The 25,242-nt window shown below is 35.0% G+C and overlaps 1 protein-coding gene across 1 annotated transcript in view; it reads right to left on the minus strand.

Annotated features, from left to right (window-relative positions):
* The window catches only part of MALRD1 (MAM and LDL receptor class A domain containing 1), a 757,419-nt gene that overhangs the window by 268,604 nt on the left and 463,573 nt on the right, over nt 1–25,242 (minus strand). Inside the window, exon 30 of the mRNA XM_077772480.1 lies at nt 3,100–3,283. Coding sequence (XP_077628606.1) covers nt 3,100–3,283 — 184 coding nt within the window. The remainder of the gene's footprint in view (nt 1–3,099; nt 3,284–25,242) is intronic.

Raw genomic sequence — 25,242 nt, forward strand, 5'->3', positions numbered from 1 at the left:
TTGAGAGTTCATGTTGTCAGCTGCTCCAACCCCACAGAGTCTACCACAGACAGAACCCTCGGACCCCCTCATTCTATAAGTGACTGAATCCCTGGCAGTTGCAGCTGGCATTCTCAAACCACGTGACTGCATTTTCCAGGGGATAGCCATTGGCTCCTCCTCTTCTCCCTCACAGGCATAAACACTACACAGCTCTTGTGGTTGTTGGTGGTTTGTCCCTATTTGCTTGCATATAGGGATGGGCATAGGGATGCATTTTCACTTAATTTTGTTGCCTAGGTTTTCCGTGACTCATTGACTAGGTGCTATGTTTTGATGTGCGAACTCGGGAAAATCCAAAAACTACTCTGCCATCACAACTACCACCGTGTTCCCATAACTCTCCTGTTTTATATATTTCTTTAAAAACCTCATTGAATTATATTTTAGAATTTACATGTCATTAAGGTCACCTATATTAAGTTTACAATTTAATAGCTTTAGTATATTCATGAAGTTGTGCAAATATTACCATAAAAATGTCGAATATTGGGTTAAATGGGGGCTCATTTGGTTGAAGCTCCAACTTCGGCTCAGGTCACGGGTTTGGTGCATGAGTTTGAGCCCCACACCGTGGTGGCTGCTGTCAGTGTGGAGCCTGCTTTGGGTCCTCTGTCCCCTCCTCTCTCTGCCCCTCTCCCACTTGAGTGCATGCAAGCTCACTCACTCTATCCCAAAAATAATAAACATAAAAAAAGAAAAAAAATGTAGAATACTTTCATCATCCTATCCAAAAATGCCATATTCATTAGCGGTCACTCCCTACCCTTTTATCTTTCAGCCCCAAGCAACTACTAACCTACTTTCTGTCTCTGCACGTCTAGCTTTATGGATATTTCCTGCAAATGGCATATCATATATGCTCTCTTGTTAGTGGCAGTATGTGGCAGAAAAACAAATATGAGATAATGTTTTAAGTTCTTCACTTCAAATGGTAAACAGCAACAATTCCATGATAGACTTATGGCAACGTGTTTGCATATGATTTGAAGCTGGTTACCTATTGCATGCAGGGCAATAAACCAGCATCTGAATAAGGATGGCGACGTAACTGTAAGTATGTAAGTATAAAATGTGATATGTAAATTTTACCATGTGTCCAGACTATCCCAAGCCTGGCACATATATGAACGTATTTAATATTTCCAGACTTTTATGATGGAAGTAGTATCATTATCATCTCCATTTTATTGATAAGGAAACAGAGGAAAAGTAAAATAAAGAAAGTCACACAAACTTGTCAGTGGCGAAGCTGATCACAAACAGTTTGACTCAAGTCTCCTTACTCGTAACAGTAGTGCCTGAGCTTTAGGTGTTCAGTTAAATGCTATGCTCTACTAAATTGGGGATACTGCCAAGCAGTTTAGGGGAACATATTCTGAGTAACTGATATTTTCCTGGCATATAATTTAAACCTATGTGGACAAAATAATCATAGTCTTTTAGATCCAAAAATATTCTTTCAAACTTTCCTCTAATGCCTTTTTCTTCTATCTTAACTAAAACATAATTTGAAAGCCTTCGTTATCTGTAGCAGATGGGGCTTTAAATGTTTTCAATAAACTTTGTCCTAAAAAATCTTTGATATACAAGTGACTATATTTAAATACAATTGGTCACCACTGGCCTCTTTATTTTGATGACATAGAAAGAATTATAGACCTAAAAGAAGTTGATCACTAAACATACGATATTAGAATATTTCTCAGTAAGCTCAGCATTAGATTGAGTAGAACAAAATTAATTACAATCATGTAAATTCTCCCAGGACTTTACAAGAAAGGGGAAAAACACAACAGTGCAGACTTCATGAAACTGGCAAAACTGGAATAATAACTCGGATTTCTTCTGTCCTGAATTAACCCATCCAATAATCATTCTGCTTCCCTTGGGAGGAAAGGAATCTCTCCTGTTTAATAAAACTTCTTTCTTTCTAAAATCTTAAAAGGGTTTTGAAAATTTCTTTTGAAGTTGCCAGAATCAAGAACTAACTAAAAGAGAAATTTAGCAAGTTACTAGGAAGGTGATTGGCAAAGAACAGAGGAACCACGTTATTCTAGAATAAGCAGGGATCTTCTAAGATACATTTTCATGATTAAATGTTCGGACCTCATTCTCTGTTGTCCAGCAGCCCTGTTCCAAACATCTCTGAGCCCAAATCCCAGCCCCTTCTTGACATGGACGCCTGGCCCTCTGTGCTCCTTAGATCACCTGGGATCTTTGAAGCAGCGTTGCTCATGAAAAGAGCAGATGCTATTGTATCACCAAATACTGAATCACATTTTTGACCTGCCTCAGTGACACGATGCTTTAACTTGAGAGCAATAATAAAATTAAACAGTACTCAAGTTTAGCTCTCAGTCCCAGGAGGCTGCCTCCAAGTGAATGAGTATAGAACTTGTTGGTGGTGTTCACCACATGGCACTTTTTTGGAAATCAGATGGAATAGTGCCTTCTCAGAAAGAGTGCTGCCAGTTGTGAAATTGTGCAAGTGAATTTATAATGGTTTTTGACATTTTCTGGGGAGTTCTGTAAAGAAAATCTAAGTATAGTTATACTTCACATTTGGAAGGGTGATAAATGTTAGCCAGATTTTTCAAGTTGCTGTTCACTTGCTAAGAGTAGCATTTTAAATACCCAAAGCCTTGCTCTCACCTCGAGTTCTGCTTGAGTTACACCTGGTTGAATTTATTTCACATATATCAGCTAAGTGACAGCTCTCTGACAATGTTTTCCTGGTTCACTTTAAATTAATTTGGATAAATGTACGTAAATATTAGGCATACACTTTAAATCGTGTTGAAGAATAAATGCAAAGGAGAATACTTCTACATGAAGGAAAGGGCATGGTCTAAAAGGAAGAAAGGAATCGAGAATGTGTGCAGTTGTGGGATGGAGAAGTATCCCTCTTACCCTGTCAGTTCAACAATGAGGAAATGATCTCTTTCAATTGATTTTTATGGATGTACCAAATATATAAACAGCAGAACATCTTATAAATGAGAAGATGAAATGGCTGACGAAAGCAGTTCCAAATAGAAACGATTTCCAGAAACTCACCAGTCGTGCAGTTTTCAAATTCAATGTCATCAATGGCAGCTCCTCCTCCCAGATCCCTTGTTCTGATGCCTTGAAATATGACTTCAAAATTCCTTAACTTGCCTAGCAGGATGACAGCCTTTTGCCACCGATCGCCGGAGCCCTGCCCACTTTCTTGCCACACTTTTGACAATCCTTTCTCCGTCTGAAGGTAACAAGTTTGCATGAGAGAGAAAAGAAGAGAAAAAGCCAAGTTTAGAATGGAAGAACTTGATTAGTGAAAACTGGTGGGAAAACAGACACTGAAATTCTGACACTTTCCATGATATCCTTTACCTCATCCAAACAGAGGGATATTGATCCACTACAGTGTTTCCTAACAGACATACTGATAAATCTGTTTTGTGTTTTCAGAGACACCATTATTTAAAAGTATCCTCAGTCCATTCCATCTCTCCCTTGTCTGCACACAAACTCCTCGATATCTGATGGGAGCTGAACATTTTACAGAAGCCCTGGACTTTTAGCTTGGGATGCTCACCCAAATGTCTATTCATATTCTGTAAGTATTTAGATCATTGCGCCCTTCAAAGAGATGAAATAACTTATATAAGCAAAGAGGAAAAAAAGAAATGAAAGGAGGAATATGTGGGAGAAATCCCTATTCCTGCTGATATGACAAAGGAAATATGAAGTGAGCCACGGTGGCGAAGTGATGATTTCTGAGATCCGTAGGATTTCAAAAATACTATTATTCTATTATTTTGGCTATTAAAAAAATTCTATTATAGTATGATTACTATGTGAGCGTCAAGTACAACTATCTCTTCACACATTCTTCAGTTATAAAGGAAAATTTAATTTTCTGAAAGCTTATGTAAGTATCTCCTCTGAATGCTTAAGGTTGGCTTTCATTGTCCTTTGCTATTCTGGGCCTAGCTCTTCCTGAGAATTACCTGTTTTAATAAATCATGATGATGGACACATAGCAAAGAAAAATAAACTATGCATTTACTATATATAGCATTATACATATATATACACACATATCCATCCATACATACATAATTATGCTTATGGTTACCCCCGATAATTACTATCTCAGGGTTCACTTTTTTGATTTAATGACAAATTAACAACAACAACAACAACAACAATGACAATGTTCTGTGTCCGAAGCTTGCAATCAAAACTGTGGAGCAGGAAGATGCACTGAAAATCAAGCAAGCTGTTCTAATAGATTCATAACATATAGCTATGAGATACATAATATACAGGTATGCTTTTTTAAGTATGGGCTAAAGAAAAAAGAGAAATATTTGCAAAAAGAAGATCCAGAGGAGTTATATTTTCATAGGGTTGTACTTTTACAGCACTAATGTTGATAAATATGGCTGACACCTTGTTCTGCTGAGGGAGGAGACAGAATCAAGCAGTTCTTTCTCGGTTGAATTACAGAGAAAATGGAACCACCTATCAGTTAATACAAAATTAACTTTGCAAAAGCAACTAACAGTGTCCAGATAGATCTTTGAACAGTTTTTCCAAAAAAACAACGACAAATCTTTATACTCAGAGACTCATGTAACTTTAGCCTTGAAGAGGATGGGAAATTCACACCTAATTAATGGAATTTCGTATCTTTTATGATGACTAAAGAAGAGAAGCCTTTTTCAAGGTTAATCTTTGAAAGTTAGTGATGTGGAATCAAAGGAATGATTAGTTAAATTAAAGATTAAAGTAGAGGGGAGCTGTTGGACACATAGCAACATAACAGCCATGGATATTGATAAAGTCTGTCTTAATTTACAAAATTAATTCACTTTGCTAATATTTCCTATTAATCAGCTTCTGAAGTTTCTAGAGTTACTCATTAACTAGGACAAGCCCCCAAAGGGTTTTCCACAAATACCATCATAGAAGGTTGTGTGATCACTTTAATCAATAACATAAAAACCATTTCTTAAATGTTACAACTGACCTTCTAATAAAAAAAGGATATTTGAAAATAAATCCAATATCATTTTATATAGGAAGAAATAAAAACAAGGGTGAGTTCTTTTGAAAACCAATTGTGGATCAACCTAATGGTGGGGTATTTGAGAATATCATTCTAACATATTTACTATTATTTCACTTTAAATATAACATGAAATCTTATCCTCATGTAAAATGGAGGTTTATTTACTTATTGACTTATCTGTCCATTTATTCATTTACTCAGCAAACATTCAATGTACACATGTACTATAATGGTATATACCAGGAATAAAAAGGTGAAAAAAAAAGAGTTTAACCTGTGGAGGTAAAGATCTAATATGAGAGAGGCATANTGGGCAGAGAGACAGAAAGACACAGAATCTGAAACTCCAGGCTCTGAGCTATCAGCATAGAGCCCAATGCAGGGCTTGAACCCACGAACTGTGAGATCATGACCTGAGCTGAAGTTGGACGCTTAACCGACTGAGCCGCCCAGGCGCCTCAGAAAATTAAAAAAAAAAAAAAAAAAAGAAGTTATATATCAATCAAATGTTTATCCCCCACACATTTTTACTTTATTTATTTACTTAATATTCTGATTTTAATTCTTTCTAAGTTGAGAAATGAAAAATCTCTTGCTTTCAACTCATGACTTTGCCACTGGCCAAAGATTTATCTCTTACATTCATTCATATGGATGTTAAATTCAAAACCCAAGGCAATAAACATATCAAAAGCGACTGGACACACTAATAATAGTAAAAATAGACATTAATACCCTAATGATTAAATTACATGAATTGAAGGGATACTCTCTTATTATTTAACCTTGTATCCAACTTTAAACTGATATTACACGTATTACACATATTGACTCTTTATCTATATATTGTATATTTGTTACAGCAATGTATTTGACTTCATACTTTAAGTCAATATTTCCCTTTTGTGTCATGAAAAGAAAATTAGCAAGAAATACTAAAATGAGAGTCACTTCAATATACAAATTAATAAGGTATATCATTTAGAATGTCAGTTTCAGAGGTTTGAGATGAATATATAAATTTTCCCTAAAGAGCAGCCAATTTTTTCAAAACCCATGGATCAACAACTTTCTATCCACTGAACCCTTTTTCATATTTTGAATCTATTTCTGGAGTTTCTGTATCAGTCTCTAATCTCTCAATTGCTCCATCAACATCATACTTACTAAGTTACCATATTTTCTTTTTCTGGAAAGATTTGAACAGATTTGTTTTCCATATCCCTCCTCCCCATAATAACAAATAAAATCCCTGAACATTATAGATAGTTTCATATAAACACAAGAAGATTATGAAAAGTGGAGAGAAAACAGATTACCTGGGAATTTCAGGACTGAAGGAATCATAAGATGGTGAGTTTCCTAAGGTTTCTTTTGTATCATACATTGCCAAATGAATATGAGAATCTGCCAACATGAAAATCCAACAGGCAGAGATTACTGTCTCTAGGCAAAAGGCCAGGAAAAAGAAAGTCTAGCAAGAAAGAAAACATTTTGATAATGACTGTTCTCTAACAGCCAGACATCATAGAAGATTTATACTGTACCCCCATACCACCAACAGCAAAGGCTGAGCAGAGACCCTAGACTTCCACCCACATCAGGTCCCAGGGGCCCCAAGACCCTTCTTCCCAAGACTTTATCAAAAGAAGGAAAATTAAGAATTTGTCACCAGTAGACACATCTTAAATGAATAGCTAAAAGAATTTCTTTAAGCATAAAAGAAATGATAAAAGAATGAATCTTAGACTGTCAAGAATAGTCAAAACAAACAAACAACAACAACAAATCAAAACAAAAAATACACAGCCAAAATGAGTAAATGCAGTAATCTTTTCTTATCCTCATCTATAGGGCTCAAATGAGGCCAGGTGTGGCTTGTTCTGTATTACAAGCCCAGAAAGATGAGTTAATTCTTGAAGGCAATGACATTGAATTCATATCAATGCTGTATCAAATCAAAGCTGTACTGATTTAGGACTTTTTCTTAAAGAATAGATAGATAGATAGGTAGATAGATGATAGAAGATAGATAATTTTTGATGGTTGAGGAAAAATTAAAACACTGTGTAATATGGTTCTCAATGTATGTAAAGGAAAGAGTTAAGGTATAAACATTGTAAGAGAGTAAAGACATAAAGGAAGGTAAAATTTCTACACTTGAGCCTATTAAGTCTTAATGTTACATTATAATAGGTCACATTTTCATTCTTATTTTTTTCTTTTGTTTTTCTCATTCATTCATTCTCCCAAATGAACCTTAGAGTAATATCATGAATAACTGAAATACTGAATTGTTTTACCCTGAGGCATCATTTATTTTTTGACTTGTTCGGGACTCTATGCCACTTATTGAAATTTTAGTCTTTTTAATAAGTTACAGACTTATCATAACATTTATTTAGATATATGACAATGTGTTTTACAATGGTGAGTGGAATACAGCAAAGAACTTGCCTTCTTCCTTTTCCTAAATAACCAGAGACAACTAACATCACTATGGACGCATGACTTCATAGGCCAAAGTTCTAAGAGGCCAAATATCTATTAAAAGATGATGATAAGCTGAACAATATAATACCTATCACAGAATTTTAAAAACAGACAAAATCAGAGTTGTAGTGCTGGGTACTGTATGGAAGTGTTCAATCACTAAACTGTGCACTATATTTTACTCATGAAACTAATATTATACAATACATCAACTATCTACATTTTCAGTAAAAACAAAAACGTATTAAAAAATAAAAATAATAAAAATAAAAGACTTAATACATACACCTGAGAAGCAAAGATATGGCAATATAAAACTGGTAATAATAAAAATAACTAGAAATATTGCATATGACAAATATAATATGTACATAAAGAGCAAATAGGTGTAGAAAGTAGCAGGACAGTTACAACTGAAGAATTAATAAATGAGTAGAAAGATTCAATTGTGAAACTCAGAGAAGCCAGCAGCAAAATGAAGAATAGGAATTAAAAAAAAAAATCTAAAGAATATTTTAAGGATAAAAATAGAAAGGTCATATATAGATAAAGGAGTTCTATAAAGATTAAGAAATAACAGGGTAAACAGAAACATATAAAAATAATACAGATAATATTTCAGAAGTTAGAGAAGACTGAAAGGGATCATGAGGTGTCAAACAAGATAGAAAAGGAAGACAAATGCACTTACGTGTGTATGGTAAAATTAAAAATATGAAAGAAAAAATGCAGAAAGTTTCCAGAAACATAAAAGGTCAATAATTACATGGAAATCAGACTGATTCATAGTAACCTTGGATATAAGTGAATAATAAACTAATAACTGCAAGTACTGAATGAAATGATCTTGAACCTTGAGTTTTATATCCAGCCAAACTGTCAAATACGAAAATATAAAAATATTGTCATCAGACATACAAGACCTCAAATTGGACATAAAAAGAAACCATATGTAAAACAAGAAAATACTGGAGTATGTGTTAAAATAAGAAAAGAAATCCAAGGGAATCTTGCAAAAGATAGAAAGCAAGGGCTGTCTTCAAATACAAAAGTTGAGACCAAAGAAAACAGAAAGTTATCACAAATACTCTAGAGTCAAAAATATAGAAAATATTAACATTTTCCATTCTTATGACAGTGAAAAGGAAAATGGTAGACAGGACAGAGATAACATTGTCATCATAGCATGATAAAGGTCTTGTCTAATTAAGAGGAAGAAATTAATGGGGATAAATAAGCACAAGCATTTTTTTTAAACTTAAAGGCCAAAACCATCCTAAAAACAAAAATCAAATGTAAAATTAAAAAAAAAGAGTAATAATGGCAGTAAGCCTTACCATAAGAACAATAGGTTAAAGACTAAAAACTAAATTATAAAAATAGCTCCGAAAAGTCAATAGGAAAAATGACAGAGTAGAAAAAAATATGTAAGAGATATTTACAGTTTATGTAAGAAGAAACTTTAAAGATCAAATGGCATGTAAGGAGATGCTCAGACTGTGCAAATCAGGTAATGGCAGGGTAAACTGGCAAAATACGATGAGTACACCTCCAGAGTGTTTGCAGCAGTAGGAGAGAATTAACTGGATGCATATATCCAAACAAAGATGGATATTTAAGATACAGATTGAAAGGGAAAGAGTAATAAACAGAATGAAAGTTATGACATACTAGGACATATATTATAAAAATACATATAGCCAAGCATATATATTAGAGTGGTTGCCTGGAAGGAAAGAGGAATGAGACAGAAAATGAAGATAAAAAATTAATTAAAAGATACAATACAGAATGAAAGGACACACTCCAACAACAGCACACATGAAATAAATTAAAAATTGGCAAAACTATGGTTTTTTTAATATAATTATATTGTCCCTGGCTAATGTGCTGGACTCTGAGTAGGTGTACTAATTTTTTCAATATTTAGTATTAGTGTTTAAAATTAGACAATCATATTGTCCTATTACATGGGTTTTATTTGATCCTTGTTAAAATGTATTCTTTTGTCTTTTTATGTTATTCTTACACTGCCTTGAACTTTCAGAACACTGTCAAACAACGGGTATAATAGTGGTTGTTTTGAGCAAGTAAGAGAAATACAGGTTATCACAAACAAAACCTCAACCTATAAGCATTTTAGAAGTATAACCTGTGAAAATTTTGAAGAAATTACATTTTGATTACACATTAATAACTTAATCACTCTCCTGGTTCCATGCTGAAGAGGCCTAACTGTGAGGAGAGACAACCAGTGGTGTTAAGGGAAAAAGGGACCTGCCAGTGGAAGTTGAATGTATCTTCCCCATGTCCCAGGAGGGCATTGAGTAGACCTTGTAGGAGTTTTTATGGATCATTATTCACACTGCAATTTACAAGAAAGGGTTGTCTCTCTATATGAGCTGGTATGGGTCCAGAGAGTATAAGGAAAAATCACTTACCATTGAAGAGAACTCAATAGCTTAGTTGGATACTAAAGTGAGCAATCAAAATAACACCAAGATGACCTCACAGCGATTAGNCTTGATAAACAACATCTACAAAAATGTGTAGGAAATATTATGGAAACTCAGTTTTTCCACTATGATCCTGTATCTTAGGCAAGAATGTTGACTCTCACCATTCCTTTTAACACTGTACTGTAAGTCTGTGCCTTTCAATAAGGTAATAAAAGTAAATAAAAGGTAATACAGATTGGAAGGAAGATATTAAACGATTTTTGTTCATAGATGACATGACTGTCTATGTGGAAAATCTGAACCAATTAAAAAACAAACAAAAACAACACAAAACATCCTGGAAAAAAAAACAGATGATTAAAGCATAGTTGCAGGTTATGAGTTTAACATACAAAAGTCTACCGCTTTCTTATATACCACAACAAAGTGGGATTTGAAATTAAAAACATAATGCCATCTACATTAGCACTGTGCCCCCCCTCAAAAAAAAGTCTAACAAAAAACAAACGAGATCTACATGAGGAAAACTACATTACTCCAATGAATGAAATCAAAGGACTAAATAAATTGGGATATATTCCATGTTCATGGGTAAGACTCAATATTGTCAAGATGTTCTTTCTTCCCAACTTGACCTATAAATTCAATGCAACCCCTATCAAAATCCCAGCAAGTTGTTCTGTGGATACTAACAAATATATCTCTAAAGTTCATAAAAAAGACTTAGAAAAATTAACACAATATTAAAGGAGAATAAAGTTGGAGGACTGATGTTATCTGACTTAAAGACTTACTATAAAGCTATAGTAATCAAGACAAGGTGGTATTGATGAAAGAATAGACAAATAGCTAAATGGGACAGAACAGACTCGTGAGGTAGATTTCCACAAACAAAGTGAGCTGATCTTTTACAAAAGAACATAATCAAGCAAAAAGTCTCTTCAACAAATGATGCTGGAACAAATTGGACATCCATATGAAAAGAAATGAACCAAGACACACACCTTACACCTATCACAAAAATTAATTCCAAATGACTTACAGACCCCTATATGTAAAATGTAAAACTAAAAGTCTCCTCAAAGCTAACAGGAAAAATCCTNCGGGACAGAACAGACTCGTGAGGTAGATTTCCACAAAGTGAGCTGATCTTTTACAAAAGAACATAATCAAGCAAAAAGTCTCTTCAACAAATGATGCTGGAACAAATTGGACATCCATATGAAAAGAAATGAACCAAGACACACACCTTACACCTATCACAAAAATTAATTCCAAATGACTTACAGACCCCTATATGTAAAATGTAAAACTAAAAGTCTCCTCAAAGCTAACAGGAAAAATCCTAAATGAGCTTAGGGTATGGTAATACCTTCTTAGACACAACACCAAAGACAAAATTCATGAAACTAATAAGTTGCTAAGCAAGAATTCATTAAAACTAAAAACACCCGCTCTGTAAAATTAGAAGACAGGCCCACATTGGGAGAACATTATTTGCAGAAGATACTTTTGATAAAGGATTGTTATCCAAATTATACAAAGAATTCTTAAAACTCAACAATAAAGAACCCAATTAAAAAATGCCAATGACCTTGATAGTTCACCAAAGAAGATAGTCAGATGGCAAATACATATATGAAGTGATATGTCATCAGAGAAATGCAAATTAACAGAATAGTGAGATCCTACTACAGGATGGCTAAAATCCACAACACTGACAACACCAAGTGATGGTAAGTATGTGGAGCAATAGGAACTCTAACTCATTACCTGGTGAGAACGTAAAGTAATACTGTTACTTTGCAAGACAGTTTGGCAGTTTATTACAAAAGTGAACATGCTCTCACAATCCAGCAATTACACTCTTGGGTATTTATTAAAATAAGTTAAAAATGTATGGTCACATAAAAATCTGAACATGGATGCTTATAGCAGCTTTATTCATAACTGCCAAAACTTGGAATAAACCAAGATGTCTTTCTGTGGGTAAATGGATAAATTCTGGTACATCCAGACAATGGAATATTATTCAGTGCCAAAAAAGGGGGGGGTGGTGATATGAGTATAAAGCCATGAAAAGACACGGAGGAATTTTAAATGCAAATTACCATTAAAAGAAGTCAATCTGAAAAGATTCAAATCCACACTGTGATTTCAACAATATGATATTCTGGATAAGGCAAAATTTAGAGACAATAAAAAGATCAGCATTTGTAGGTGCTAGTGGAGAGAGAAATGAATAGGAAGAGCACAGAGGATTTTTATGGGGGTAAAAATACTCTCTCCGTATGATATTACAAAGGTTATTTGTTATTATATAACTTTTGTCCAAATCTATAGAATGTATAACATCAAAACTGAACCCTAGGTGAACTATGGACCTTGGGGAATGGTGATATGTCAATCTAAGTTTATCCTTGGTCAAAAATGTACCATTCTGTTGAGTGATATTGATAATGGGGAAGACCAGGTATGTGTGGGAGAAGGTGATATATGGGAAATCTCTGTACCTTCCTCTCCATTGTATTATAAACTTAAAATTGCTTTAAAAAATAAAGTCTTAAAAGAAAGAAACTATCAAAAATCTTAAGGAAGTTCAATAAGTAATTGAAATGGATAATTTGAGAACATAAAGGATTGGGGGATATTAAAAAAAAGGTTTCAGGAAAAAGAGAGCTAGTACTAAAGTAGAGAATTAATATTTCTGGAAGCCAAATATGTGATATAAAAGATGAAATAAAGTTATCTCAAAAATACAGGATGTGGAATACTTATGTGTCTCCAGTCTTTGAAATCAGACTCTTAGGTCTAAACCTTAGCTCTGTCCATTGCTAGTAGTTATTCCATCTATAAAATGCAGAGTAAATGTGCTTATCTCATAGGGTTGTTGTGAGGAATAAAAAGAAGTAATCTTAATAGAGCTGTTACATTCATTATTGATATTGTAATGTTTACCATTAACATTTTTTAGCAGAAATGCAAAGAATTGAATATTATGAGTGAAAGAAAAGACAAGAGATGTGAATAGACTTAGAAAATCCATATTTAAATATAAAAATTCCAAAAATAAAGGGAAAAAGATTGAGGAGAACCAATAATCAAAAAAAATAATAAAAGAAAATTCCTGAGCTGAAGAACAACTCAAAATTTTAAGATCAAAACATTCTTGTGCAATCTCTAAACTCTAAGTTTAAAAGAAATTGTCACAAATTTCCAGAAATAAGAAGTTTATAGACCAAAAAATGATGATTATATTGTTATCAGGGTTATTTTAAATGAAACATTAAATATATAAAACAATAGAACAAAATTTTCAGACTTCTGAGAGTCACAAACAAAAAGAAAAAGTCAAACAAGACAAAACATAAAAAAGGTGATCCTAGAAACTATACCTAAGCCAACATAGCCTTTCTGTGTCAACTACAAAGATGTAAGCACATTGTGTTCTTGTCCTTTTGAGATGCCTGTCATTTCCTCCTGCCATGGAACTCATCTAACAAGAAACAAACAAAACAAAACAAAAACAAAACTAAAAAAAACCTACTCTCTTTCCCTAATATTCATAATGCCTTTAATGCTTGAAAAATTATTATATCCACTCCAAAATGCTTCTGTAGAAAACAACTGTCATGACATTCTGGAAAAGCCAAATCTATAGTGAAGGCAAACAGATCAGTGGCTGTCAGTGGTTCATCAGTGGAGGGAACTGAATACGGGAAGCACAGGGAATTATTCAGAACAGTGAAACTTTTCTGTATGAGAACATGGTAACTAAGCATTGAGCATTTGTTAAAAACCCACAGAACTTTATGGCATGGAGAGTAACCTTAATGTATGTAATTTTTAAAAAATCCTTTAAGAGGTTGAAAAACCCCAGGAAAGAACACATAATGTGAGAAAATAACCTAACTGTATTATAAGTAGATGGAATAAGCTCACCAAGGGGATGGGGGAATAAGGCGCTCACCTGAGTAAATGTGGAAATGAAGAGAGACTATTAGACTAATGCAAAAGAACTCCACGTTAGCACTATAGTCTAGTTGTTTCCCGTGGGAGTAAGGAGTGAACAATTCTAAGCTACTACACATGCATACTACAATTGAATTAATTAAATGCATAGAAGATGGTGGATGGCAGGTTTCTTAGGGATTGAGAGGCTACATATAAGCTAAGTGAGAAGGCTAAAATTAAGATGTAGTGATTGACTATATTGGAGACAATATAAATTTGCATTTAGATTCATATAGATACAGATAGTTGCAAACAGAAATATTTATAGACATGTGTATATGCACAGATTAGCATACACACACCTATCTCCTAGCTCTGTCAGCTAAGAGATCCTGCAAGTAACAAAACCCCATTAGCGAGGAATATACCTAGTGCCCAGATCTAGCTAAAAGGCACCAGGGGTCCTTGGAGAAACTGGTGATTCTGCGACTGGGTTGGAAAATATACAACAAGAGTCTGGGGCATCTTGTAGTACCAGAAATTAAAAAAAAAAAAAAAAAAAAACTCCCCCCCAACCCCCCACAAAAAAAAAAAAAAAAAAAAAAAAAGCAGACAGGGGCACCTGGGTGGCNCTCCCCTCCAACCCCCACCAAAAAAAAAAAAAAAAAAAAAGGAAAACAAAACAAGAATACCTACAATGACGGGAGCATGTCAGAGGGACACAGGGGTTTCCAATGCCCAAAGCTGGCACAGCTTGAGAACAAAATAAAGCAGTACTGGATTATAACCCACAGTATAAAATAAATATCAATTAGCCCATACTGATCTAAATAAATGGTTAAATAAATTAGATAAATCTATAGTGAAAAATTCCAAATAATTAATGAACATATTGTACCCTTAAGGAGGAGTCCACTAACTTCTCCCTTCTTTAGTGTGAACTGCACAGAGTGACATTCCAAATTTACCGTGGGGGGGGTGGGGGTGGGGAAGAGTAANTTGTTTTGGTAACACACATCTTTAAAGTAATCATATGTTAAGAATCACAACACATTACGCCTAGTCTAATCGTAAGAGAAACACCAGGTTAAATACTAATTGGTGGACATATTATAAAGTACATGACCAGTAATCCTCAAGATCATCAAGGTCATGAAAACCAAGGAATGCTTGAGAAGCTATCACAGCCAAGAGGAGGCCAAGACGGCCTGACTGGGGCAGGAGAAAAATGGTACTAGGGGAAAACTGGAGAATTCTGAATCAAGTCTGAACTTCAATTACTAATAACATATGACCTTGGTTAGCTAATTGTGACAAATGTGCCATACTAGAATGAGATATTAGTAACAGGAAAATCTGGGGTGTGGGCTATACAAGAACTCTTTATACTATCTTTGCAATAATTACCGTAACTCTAAAACTATTCTTAATAGTTTAATAAATGCAAATTTAAAAATCTGTTCTCTCTCTATATATGTACATATATTTGTAATTATATCTGTATTTTTAATATAATACTTATTTATCTAATTTTATCTAATTTTATATTATTCCCATGAGAAAATAGAATTCATCAAATCAAATTGGTGAGAAGGCCAAAAAATTAATAACTGTAAAAACCATTTGACCTTTACTCATTGTAAGATAACAGAGAACAGTTTCCAAATACTCAAACTTTCTTTTTGTGTCTGGTACAGTCATGATTTTTTCTTTGGTTCCTTTTTTTAAAAAAATTCATAAATCAAAAAAAAATTAAACATGTTCAAATAGGCATTATGCTCATAAAATATTAAGCATAAAAGGTAGGTTAAAAAATGAAAAGCTATATAGGAATCATTTTGAACCTAACCAATAGAAGAAAAGTCATTTAATACATGGGTGGCACTAATCACTGGCGTAGCAGACAAAATTCCTCCTTGCCTCTGGACCACAGTAAAACATTGAATATTTGAAGTCACATGGCTGATCTTACTGGTATTAAAATCTTCCAGAGTTACAATATTTTAAAATATCTTTTAAAGAATGGAAAGGAGTATTTAGAACTTAGAATAATATCTGTATCAAGGAGATAAGTATATATAGTATTTTAAATAATCTAAAATACAATCTAAAGTATTTTCTAAAATATTCAGCATTTAAAAATAAATGCTAGAAATTTCTTTAAAACTGCAAGCATATTGTTCATAGTTTATAAAGAAGTTAATGCTATTTTGAATTTTCAAGAAGTTAATGCTATTTTAGAAATGAAATCAAGTGTAGGGTATTTTTAAATTGCATAAAATCTCTTCCTCAGAAATCTCTTACAAACAGTCATTATACTTGGAGTAATAACTTTGGTCAGTGGCTTTTGAGTTTATAGAAATTTGATGCTGGGGGGGGATAATATTGAGAGGTAGATCAATATACACACTGGGTAGACATATGTGGTTTTAAATGCACATTTGGTGAAATCATTTTAAACAAAATACTGCTACATTTTTTGCTAAAATATCGTTCCTTTAAATCCAAAAATTGCATCTCCTGACACATTTCTTTAAAATGTTAGGTAACCAATATGTACCACTTAATTAAACAGTTTAATGTGAGCACAGAGATCAATGAAGCTGATGCTATATAATTAATTTCTTATAATCACTTTCATATCATCATGCTAAGTCTTCAGTTTTCCAGGATTTCCAATTACAGAATCATAAAGTCATTTACAGTGTACAACACAGAAAATTTAGTCTCTTTTTCATTTGTAAAAACATATAAATCTGATATAAACATCCTAATTTACATTCATATGTAGTTTTGCCATTTCACAGCTGCTGACAGCTCTTCCTGGATCTTTCTTTGGGACCGAGAGTCACATGTTTACATGGTCTAGAGAAGTTCATGCAGTGTTTGTCTCCTATTTGTTTACATAATGACCACAAAGTCCCCATTCATGACTCATATTTGAGTTTTTCCATTTCCCACACAAGTATTTTTTTTTTCCATGTTCACAAGGCCACTTTCTTCCACGTTCATTGCTGAAAGTCAATTAAGTAATACCTCACAACTGTCTTTAGGTCTTCAGATAGAGTTAGTAGAGCTAAGGGATTTCTCTACCACAATGACTTAAAATGAATTGTCACTGTCCGTTGGGTTTGGACATCAAGAGTGCCACAACATATCTGAACCATGACCATTTTATCATCCAGTGAATATGTCATTAAGATATTCTTTAACCAGGGGCACCTGGCTGGCTCTGTCAGTTAAGCATCCAAGTTGGATTTCAGTGAAGGTCATGATCTCAGGGTTGTGAGATTGAGCCCTGTGTTGGCCCTATCAAATGATCTTATAAAATCAACGTCCACATGATGACCTCAGGAGACTGCTACTGCTCGATTAGCAGACACTTACAGTCTCAACATTAAAGTGGCTCAGAGGCCTCCTGCCCAACCTGATTTCCCACCAGGCTTCTCTTCCTTCCTTCTGCTTCAGCTGCACTCACTCTCATACAGTCTTCTAATGGCCCACACTCCTTCCCATCTCAGCACATTTAGGTGAAATGGTCTTTTTCTTTCCTTCTTTCTAGTTAATTTCCACTCATGTTTCAATGGAACCATCACTTTCTCCTGCAGCCTTCGTTGATCTCCTCAACTGGATCATATCTGCCTGCCGCAGTCTCTGAGAGTTCTATGCACTCCTCTTCCACAGCACTTACCACACTTTTAAATACATAAAGTCTTCACAAGTGTGATGACCAGATAAATATCTGTCTCTCCCATTAGATACATGGAATTCAAAGCTGGGCAAAATCCGATAAACAGTACCTGGCACAGCTCCTTGCCTATGATAACGTGCTCAATGAACAACCACAAATGGAATGCATGTGTCTATGTAGACATATTTGGGTGAAGAGGAAACAAAAGCACATTTTATAACTTATACTAAATGAGTATGTAATATATAGAATATCATCTGAAATTTTTTTTTGTTATAAAACATCTAATATATATCGATTTCCTTTTCAAACTGTTGACAAAGACCTAGAATATTTTGAGTTTACAGGAGGAAGAAAGAAAAAACTGTTATCAGGAATGCAATTACTGGAATTACAGAAATGCAGTATTTAGTGATTGGATATTTTTCTTCCGGTATCAACCTGGAGAAGTGGACAGGATTTCAGGGTGGGTTCTATCCTCACTCAATAGTATCACCCTACTTTTTTGATGATAGTGACTTTTACTTATCATTTTTCAATATCATCTTATGTTTTAATTACTTCAACATTGATTTATTGCCTGTCTTTCCCACCATAACTTAAGGTCCATGAGGATGATACTTTTCTCCATTTTATTCACCTCTGGATCTTAATGCCTAAAACAGAGCTTGGCATGGGGTAGTCACTACAAAATTTTTCTTTAATTAATTAATGTATATTTAATCTCAGCTTGGTGAATTAAGATGTGCTTGGGATTGCTAGCACTAGCTGAAAACTGGCTCAAAGATTCCCTATAAAACTTCTATTCAATTTCAGATTCTTTCTCTGATATAGGTAAAGACGAATTTTAACATGCTTAAGTTGCATAACTTATTGTAATAAACATTTAAAAACGCACTGAAAGGTATGTTTTCTAAACAGCAAATTATTACATTCATATAGATAATTTTCCCGAGACATACTACGATTGCTTTAAATCTTAGGTGACACAAAAAGGAATAAAAATTATCCATAAATAAAGAACAGGCCATGGAGCTGAGAAAGTTATGTTCAGAATGATTCTTGCAAGGTCTTTCCTATTCTCTTTATAGAAAAGGCTCACTAACCCAATTAAAATTCCCAATCTATGATATTCAAGGTGATTTCCTACTTAGCGGTTGATGGCTGGTTTCTATTGTCTTTCACGCTACATTTGGTTCCTGAAGGAGAAAAACATTCATATGGTTGAACATAGAAGAACAATGGGAAAAAATAAAAATGAGAAGTCCTTAGGAAGCATCTGACAGGAGGAGTAATAAGAGGAGGCAGCAAGGTCTGGAGCAAAACGTCAGTCAAGAGTGATTGTATCTGTCCCTTGGCGCAGTGCGTTCATAAGAGCTGATAACCATTCAATGCAAACAGAAGAGCTGTGTTTTATGACACAATTATTGGACATAACTCAGTTTGCTGTCTTCCTTGAGGGGTGGGGAATAATGAGAGAGAAAGTAAAACAAATATATGAGTGTAAAGCAGCAAATGTGCAAATGAATAGCAAACTTAAGCTAGGATCCTTGTACAAATTTTTCATCCCAAAGGGACACCAGCATACACTGTTTATAAAATGTGAATACAAATCTTTCAATAGGGTATTAAAATTCACATCCTTAATTCAAAATCCTCTAAAAATGAGTACTGTGTAATGAACACAAAATACAATGGATAAAAGTATTACTGCTCAGGAGAGTATGTATTTTATGTATATGTAAGGAATGGGAGAATCTTCTTGCTTGAATAAATCACTGGATTCTCCAAAACAGGAAGAACATTTGGTATTTAACAGACAAGTAAAAAAATGCCCGAACTTTTAATCTCAAAGTATATTAATGAAATAAAGATAGATTGAAAAATAAATATTACAAACCTAAAATGTGAGCACAAAGATGAAAGAGCAAACTAGTATGAAAAGTAAGTCAGTAATAAGAGAGATAAGACTAGCCATTAATTCAGACAGGATAGAAATTAAATAGGATAAACAATGGTTTATTAATTAAAGATTAAAACCCCAACATGATAATATGAACCTATTCATTTTTCTACTTACTTAACCCATATATTGAGCATTGACTGTAAGTCAGGCATCCTTCTATTTTCTGATAAAATGTTATAATGATAGAAACAAAACTTTAAGTTTGTTCTGCATAAACTCAAGGGGGCATGCTTAAATTGCTAACTACATTTTAATATTCCCTGATGCATGTGAGAACAAGTAATGAAATCTGAATAGATATGATTCACATGAATGTTGTATTTTAATTTCAATCAATTATTATTGGGTATTTTTTATATGACATCAATTCAGCTGAGTGTCAAGAAGAAAAATAAGAAGTGAAATTTTAAAGGGCTCACAAATGAAAGGGAAGAAAAACACCATATATATTGCACTTGAGCGTGAGCAAATTCCATTGTGTGACAGAAAATGGTACAGTGCTTTGGAGAGGTTGCAGTGATTGAAGGGCTTGTGTGAAATTAGCAAGGTGCATTAAACAATGTAGCATTTGAATTGAATTTTGAAAACTGAGCAAGATACCACTAAGTGCATAAAGTATATGAGAATATTCCAAGCAAAGAGTACCACAGGATTAAAAGCACTGGCATATAGAACTAATTGAATATCTTGGGAGCCTTGAATAGTCTGATGTGATTAGGAGATCAAAAGTGAGTTAAAGGGACATCTGGGTTGCTCAGTCAGTTTAGGACCCAACTCTTGATTTTCATTTTGGTCATGATCTCAGGGTGTGGAATTGAGCTCTGCATCAGGCTCGAGCATGAAGCCTGCTTCGAATTCTCCCTCATTCCCTTGGTCTCTCTCCTTAAATCATGTTCTCTCTCTCTCTCTCTCTCTCTCTCTCTCAAAACAAACAACAATAGCAAAAACAACAAAAACTGAGAAGTCAATATTAGTCATAAAGACTGAGTCCATATATGGAAAAAGTCTTTAATATCATTGTGAGAATTTAAGACTCAGTCCTATAGCCAATGGGAAGCCACTAATAACTATTAAGTAAGGGAGTAACCTAACAGGATCTGCTATAAAACAACAACTACAATCTTCCCTTTACTAAGTACAAAGAGCTGAAGGCATTGAGAAGGATGGATTCGTGAGAACTAATAATGGAGTTATGGAGGAAAGAAATAGAATATACAAGTGGGTTGGGATAGGGTAAGGTCATCAAGAAGGTATGAAGTTGAGGGGTCTAAGAGTAGGCACTGCTTTACAATGAGCAGAAAAGTGGAAGGGCTACATGAATGACCCGGTGAAATTGGATTTCATAAATTCATTATGAAACTTATCGATATAAGTGCATGGCTTTCTCAGTAGCCTGAAACTAAGAACTAGAACATGTTCTTAGTTCTCTCTATACTAGATGTACTCTCTATACTCTATACTAGAGTATAACAAGACAAAACTTAGTGATAATGTTGTGGTGGAGAAAAAACTTATAGTAAAAATTAAGTAGATCCTAGTGCATTGACCTAGATATCAGCCACTGACATTCCTCATGGCCACATTCATTAGTGAAAAGAAGCTGCAAATACATACACACACACACACACACACACACACACACACACACACACACACAGAGAGAGAGAGAGAGAGAGAGAAGAGGAACATAATTTGAAACATATTAGGTGAATATATTAAAGAGAATAAAAATGATATAAGGTTCTACCCATAGATTTGAGATGCCAGAATTTCTTCCCATTTATCAAAGGCTGATCATTCCAAAACTACATGTGGACTTAGCAGAAAAAAACAATTAGAGATGTCTTCCACGAGACTTGAATGGGAGGGTAATGCTGTTGTTTCCCTTAAACCACATGGGCAATGATAGGGGAATTATTTTCTCTCACTACTTTCAAATCTGACTCAAGTATTTTGAGCTTTATTTTGAGTTCAATGGAGTGTAACAGAAATAACCCAGTTCTCTACTAATTAGACATGTTTTTAACCACCATGAGCCTCATTTTCTTTATGTGAAAAATGAAAACTGTCATATTTACCTTGTCTTTTGTGAGAATGAGAGACTGAGCATTTGAAGCTTGTAACACAATGCCTGACATGTAGGACACATGAATATTTTACCAACATATTCACACGTGAGTATTTAAGATTATTAGTAGTAAATAAAAAACAGATTTGTAAAATAGAAATTATCATTGTTTAAGCAGTATCTTCCCTCATCCTATTTTCTGTCCAGTGGGATGTTTTGGGAGAGAGACAAAGAAAAATAAAAGTAAGGAATACATATAAATACAAATATATATTTATGAGATCTAGAGATGTCTCTTCAGTCTCAAGGATTAGTGCCCCGGCATTCCTGGGGGAGAGGAGACTAATGAATGAGCTGGTAGCTTGTGACTCGAAGGTCACTGTCAGGATAAAATGGTTACCCTGTAATCAGCCTGCTGCACGATGCCCTGGACCACAGAGGTCTGCACATTTGTCCTGTCAAGAAGGAGAGCCAAATGTCGGCTGGATATCTTTTCCCTCTTCCTTCCTTCTGCAGTTCTAACCGTCTCAGGAGAATGCCTGCAGCTCCTTTCCTACAACAGCCCAAAGAGGCACAAAGTCATTCCGTTCTGCTCCACACTTGCACCACAGCCCTCTAAGAACAGTCATACCCTCCTTCTGATTCCACATTCATTGGGAATCCACTGAAAGCATATCTATGTGTAGGCATGTATACGCATACACATACACACAGACACGTGTGTATACATATCTATTATGCCACGTATATACACACCTGTATATATCTACCACCACACTGTGTATATGAACACACGCGTATGTATAACCACCAGAGCCTTTTCAATGCTACTCTTCCTCGAGAGTCACCAAAGCCGTTCTCTTTCTCATTGGGGTAAGTCACTAAAGATGAAATAAGAAGGAAGAGATCATGAGTAACACGTGAAGACCAAACTGAGGTGAAATCAAAATAGGCAGCCAAAACTATGACTGAGGTTAAGAATAAGACTGTTTTTTTAAAAAAAAAATTTTTAATGTTTTATTTATTTCTAGGAGAGAGAGAGAGACAGCGTGAGCAGGGGAGGGTCAGAGAGAGAGGGAGTCACAGACTGAAACAGGCTCCAGGCTCCGAGCTGGCAGTCAGCACAGAGCCCGACGCGGGGCTCGAACCCACGAACCGCGAGATCATGACCCAAGCGAAAGTCGGACGCTTAACTGACGAAGCCACCCAGGCGCCCCAAGACGGTTTTTTTTAAGGACCAATAAAAAGAGGGGGGTAGGTTACATTGTCATTTAACAGCTGTTTTAGGGCAGATCACCACTGCCTTGGAAAACCACTCTGGCAGATGAAGAAAGGGAAGACATAGCCCCCAGTAACTGTTTAATGATGTGATTAAATATACAGCTATAATGTTTACAAAGACAAACCCCAAAGCAATTCATGTCAACCAATAATAAATTTTCGGAAAGTGTTTCTACTGCTCCAGTCCTCTTCCCCTTTGTGGTATTTTTTATTTTTTGTATTCCACTCTTGCAATCTCAACCTCCAATTCTGAAGAGTCACCCGTTTACACCCACACCCCCAAAATTCTCTGGTATCTGATGTTAATCTGGTTGCTGGCCAAGGAAACTCAGCTCTGAATTTTGTCGCTTTTGGATAAAGGCCATGTCGAGACTTAGAGAGAAAGAACTCGTGAATTTTAAGCCAAATGTTAACACTGAACACCAAACACAACTGGAGGAGCTTCTAAACACGAAAGGAGGAAATCGTGAATTGTCAATTTCACAAAAGCACCAAATGTGTTTCTGTATTATTTTAATTGTGTACTGAAAAGAACTTTAGCTCTGATTTTTGAAATGTCTCTGTAAAGAGGCAGAACTCACAGTAATGTATGTTTGTGTGGAGGACAATCAGTGATGTCTCTCTCTTTTTTGTTTTTTTTTTTTGTGTGTTTTTTTTTTTTTTTTTGTACTGCTTGAGTTGAAATTCGTTAACGTTACATTAAGGAACAACTGGCATAATTCCAAAAACATGAGCTAGATTTCCAAACTTTGGTTTCAATTCATTTAATTAAATATATATTCCAGGGGCGCCTGGTGGCTCAGTCGGTTAAGCGTCCGACTTCGGCTCAGGTCATGATCTCACAGTTCGTGGGTTGGAGCCCCACATCAGGCTCTGTGCTGACAGCTCAGAGCCTGGAGCCCATCTTTGGATTTTGTGTCCCCTCTCTCTTTGACTCTCCCCTGCTCACGCTCTCTCTCTCTCTCTCTCAAAAATAAAGCATTTAAAAAATTAAATATATATTCCAAACGAATTGATTTTCTCTTTCTTTGCTCTATTTTGGACTCTGTGTGTTGTATCAATCTCTTCTTTAACTTGTTTCATTTATAGTCTTATGTTGTCATCCCTAATTAATGTCCAACATGTATGATCCACATGACATAAGCATCTCATTCCATTCTTGTGATATTTGTCAGCCTCTTCCTATGTCACACTGTGTTCATGGGTTGGATGGCTGTCCTTATGCTGATTGAAATCAGATTCCCTGCTGCATCCTGGCCTTCATGAACAGCAGAAGGAAGTGCTTCAGGGTGACACGAAGCTGCCAATTATACAAGTCCCCTTTCAGTTTTGTTAATAATTAGGCTCTGGGCATCATGTGTGGAAGGAATGCACACACTTCCTCCCGTGGCTCCACTCCATTGATTTCTCCTCTCTTCATTCTTGGCATCAGGGGAGGTTGGCTGTCTCATGGCTTTATCCACATGACGACCTGCCATTGGGGTCTCTCAATTCTCTGATACTCTTTTGTGGCCACTCACAGTGCCACCTGCACTACATTTCTTGCAAGCAGTATACTCAGGATTTAATTCATTTCGTTTAAACCCGACATCATCATTTACGTAGAGTACTTCATTGTAGGCTGGTTTTGGTTGCTTTTGTAGCGTATTAACTTTAAAGCCTACTATTCCTAAATCATGGTCATTTGAGTGAAAATAGACTATTTTAAAAGTAGTAGAAATAATTTTTATGATATTTATTTACAGAGTTATAGTATATTTCTGTCTCTAAAGAAACAGGTTCAGGGTAAAACTGAGTGAATAGGATTGCGTTTATCACAGAATGGCAAGAGTATAAAATAGGTAGATATATGCTTTGTTGGAAGAATATAAACAATTACCACCCTAAAAAATCTTCTAAGCCAGATTTAGCTGAACTTCATATAGCAAACACTAGGCTTCACAAAACTTTTTCAGTTGGAATGAGCACATTATTTTTTGGCTGAACCTCTCATTGTTTTCATCCTAAGGGGCCTCTTCCAATCTGACAGCATAACCCGGCAGCCATTGAATGCAGAGTGAGCACTACAAGGGTTTGAGAAGCTCATCAGGGGCTTCGCTGCTTAGGAGAAGATTAGTTATGATCACAACAAGTGAGGGTAGAGCCTGCCTAATGATGGAATTGCCCTAAATTGGATCAGAAAGAAGAGTGCAGACCCAGACTACTTCTCTTGGGGGTATACTTGAAGTA

This window comes from Crocuta crocuta, unplaced genomic scaffold (genome assembly GCF_008692635.1).
Source record: "Crocuta crocuta isolate KB4526 unplaced genomic scaffold, BGI_CrCroc_1.0 scaffold96, whole genome shotgun sequence".
In the NCBI taxonomy this organism is placed as follows: Eukaryota; Metazoa; Chordata; class Mammalia; order Carnivora; family Hyaenidae; genus Crocuta; species Crocuta crocuta.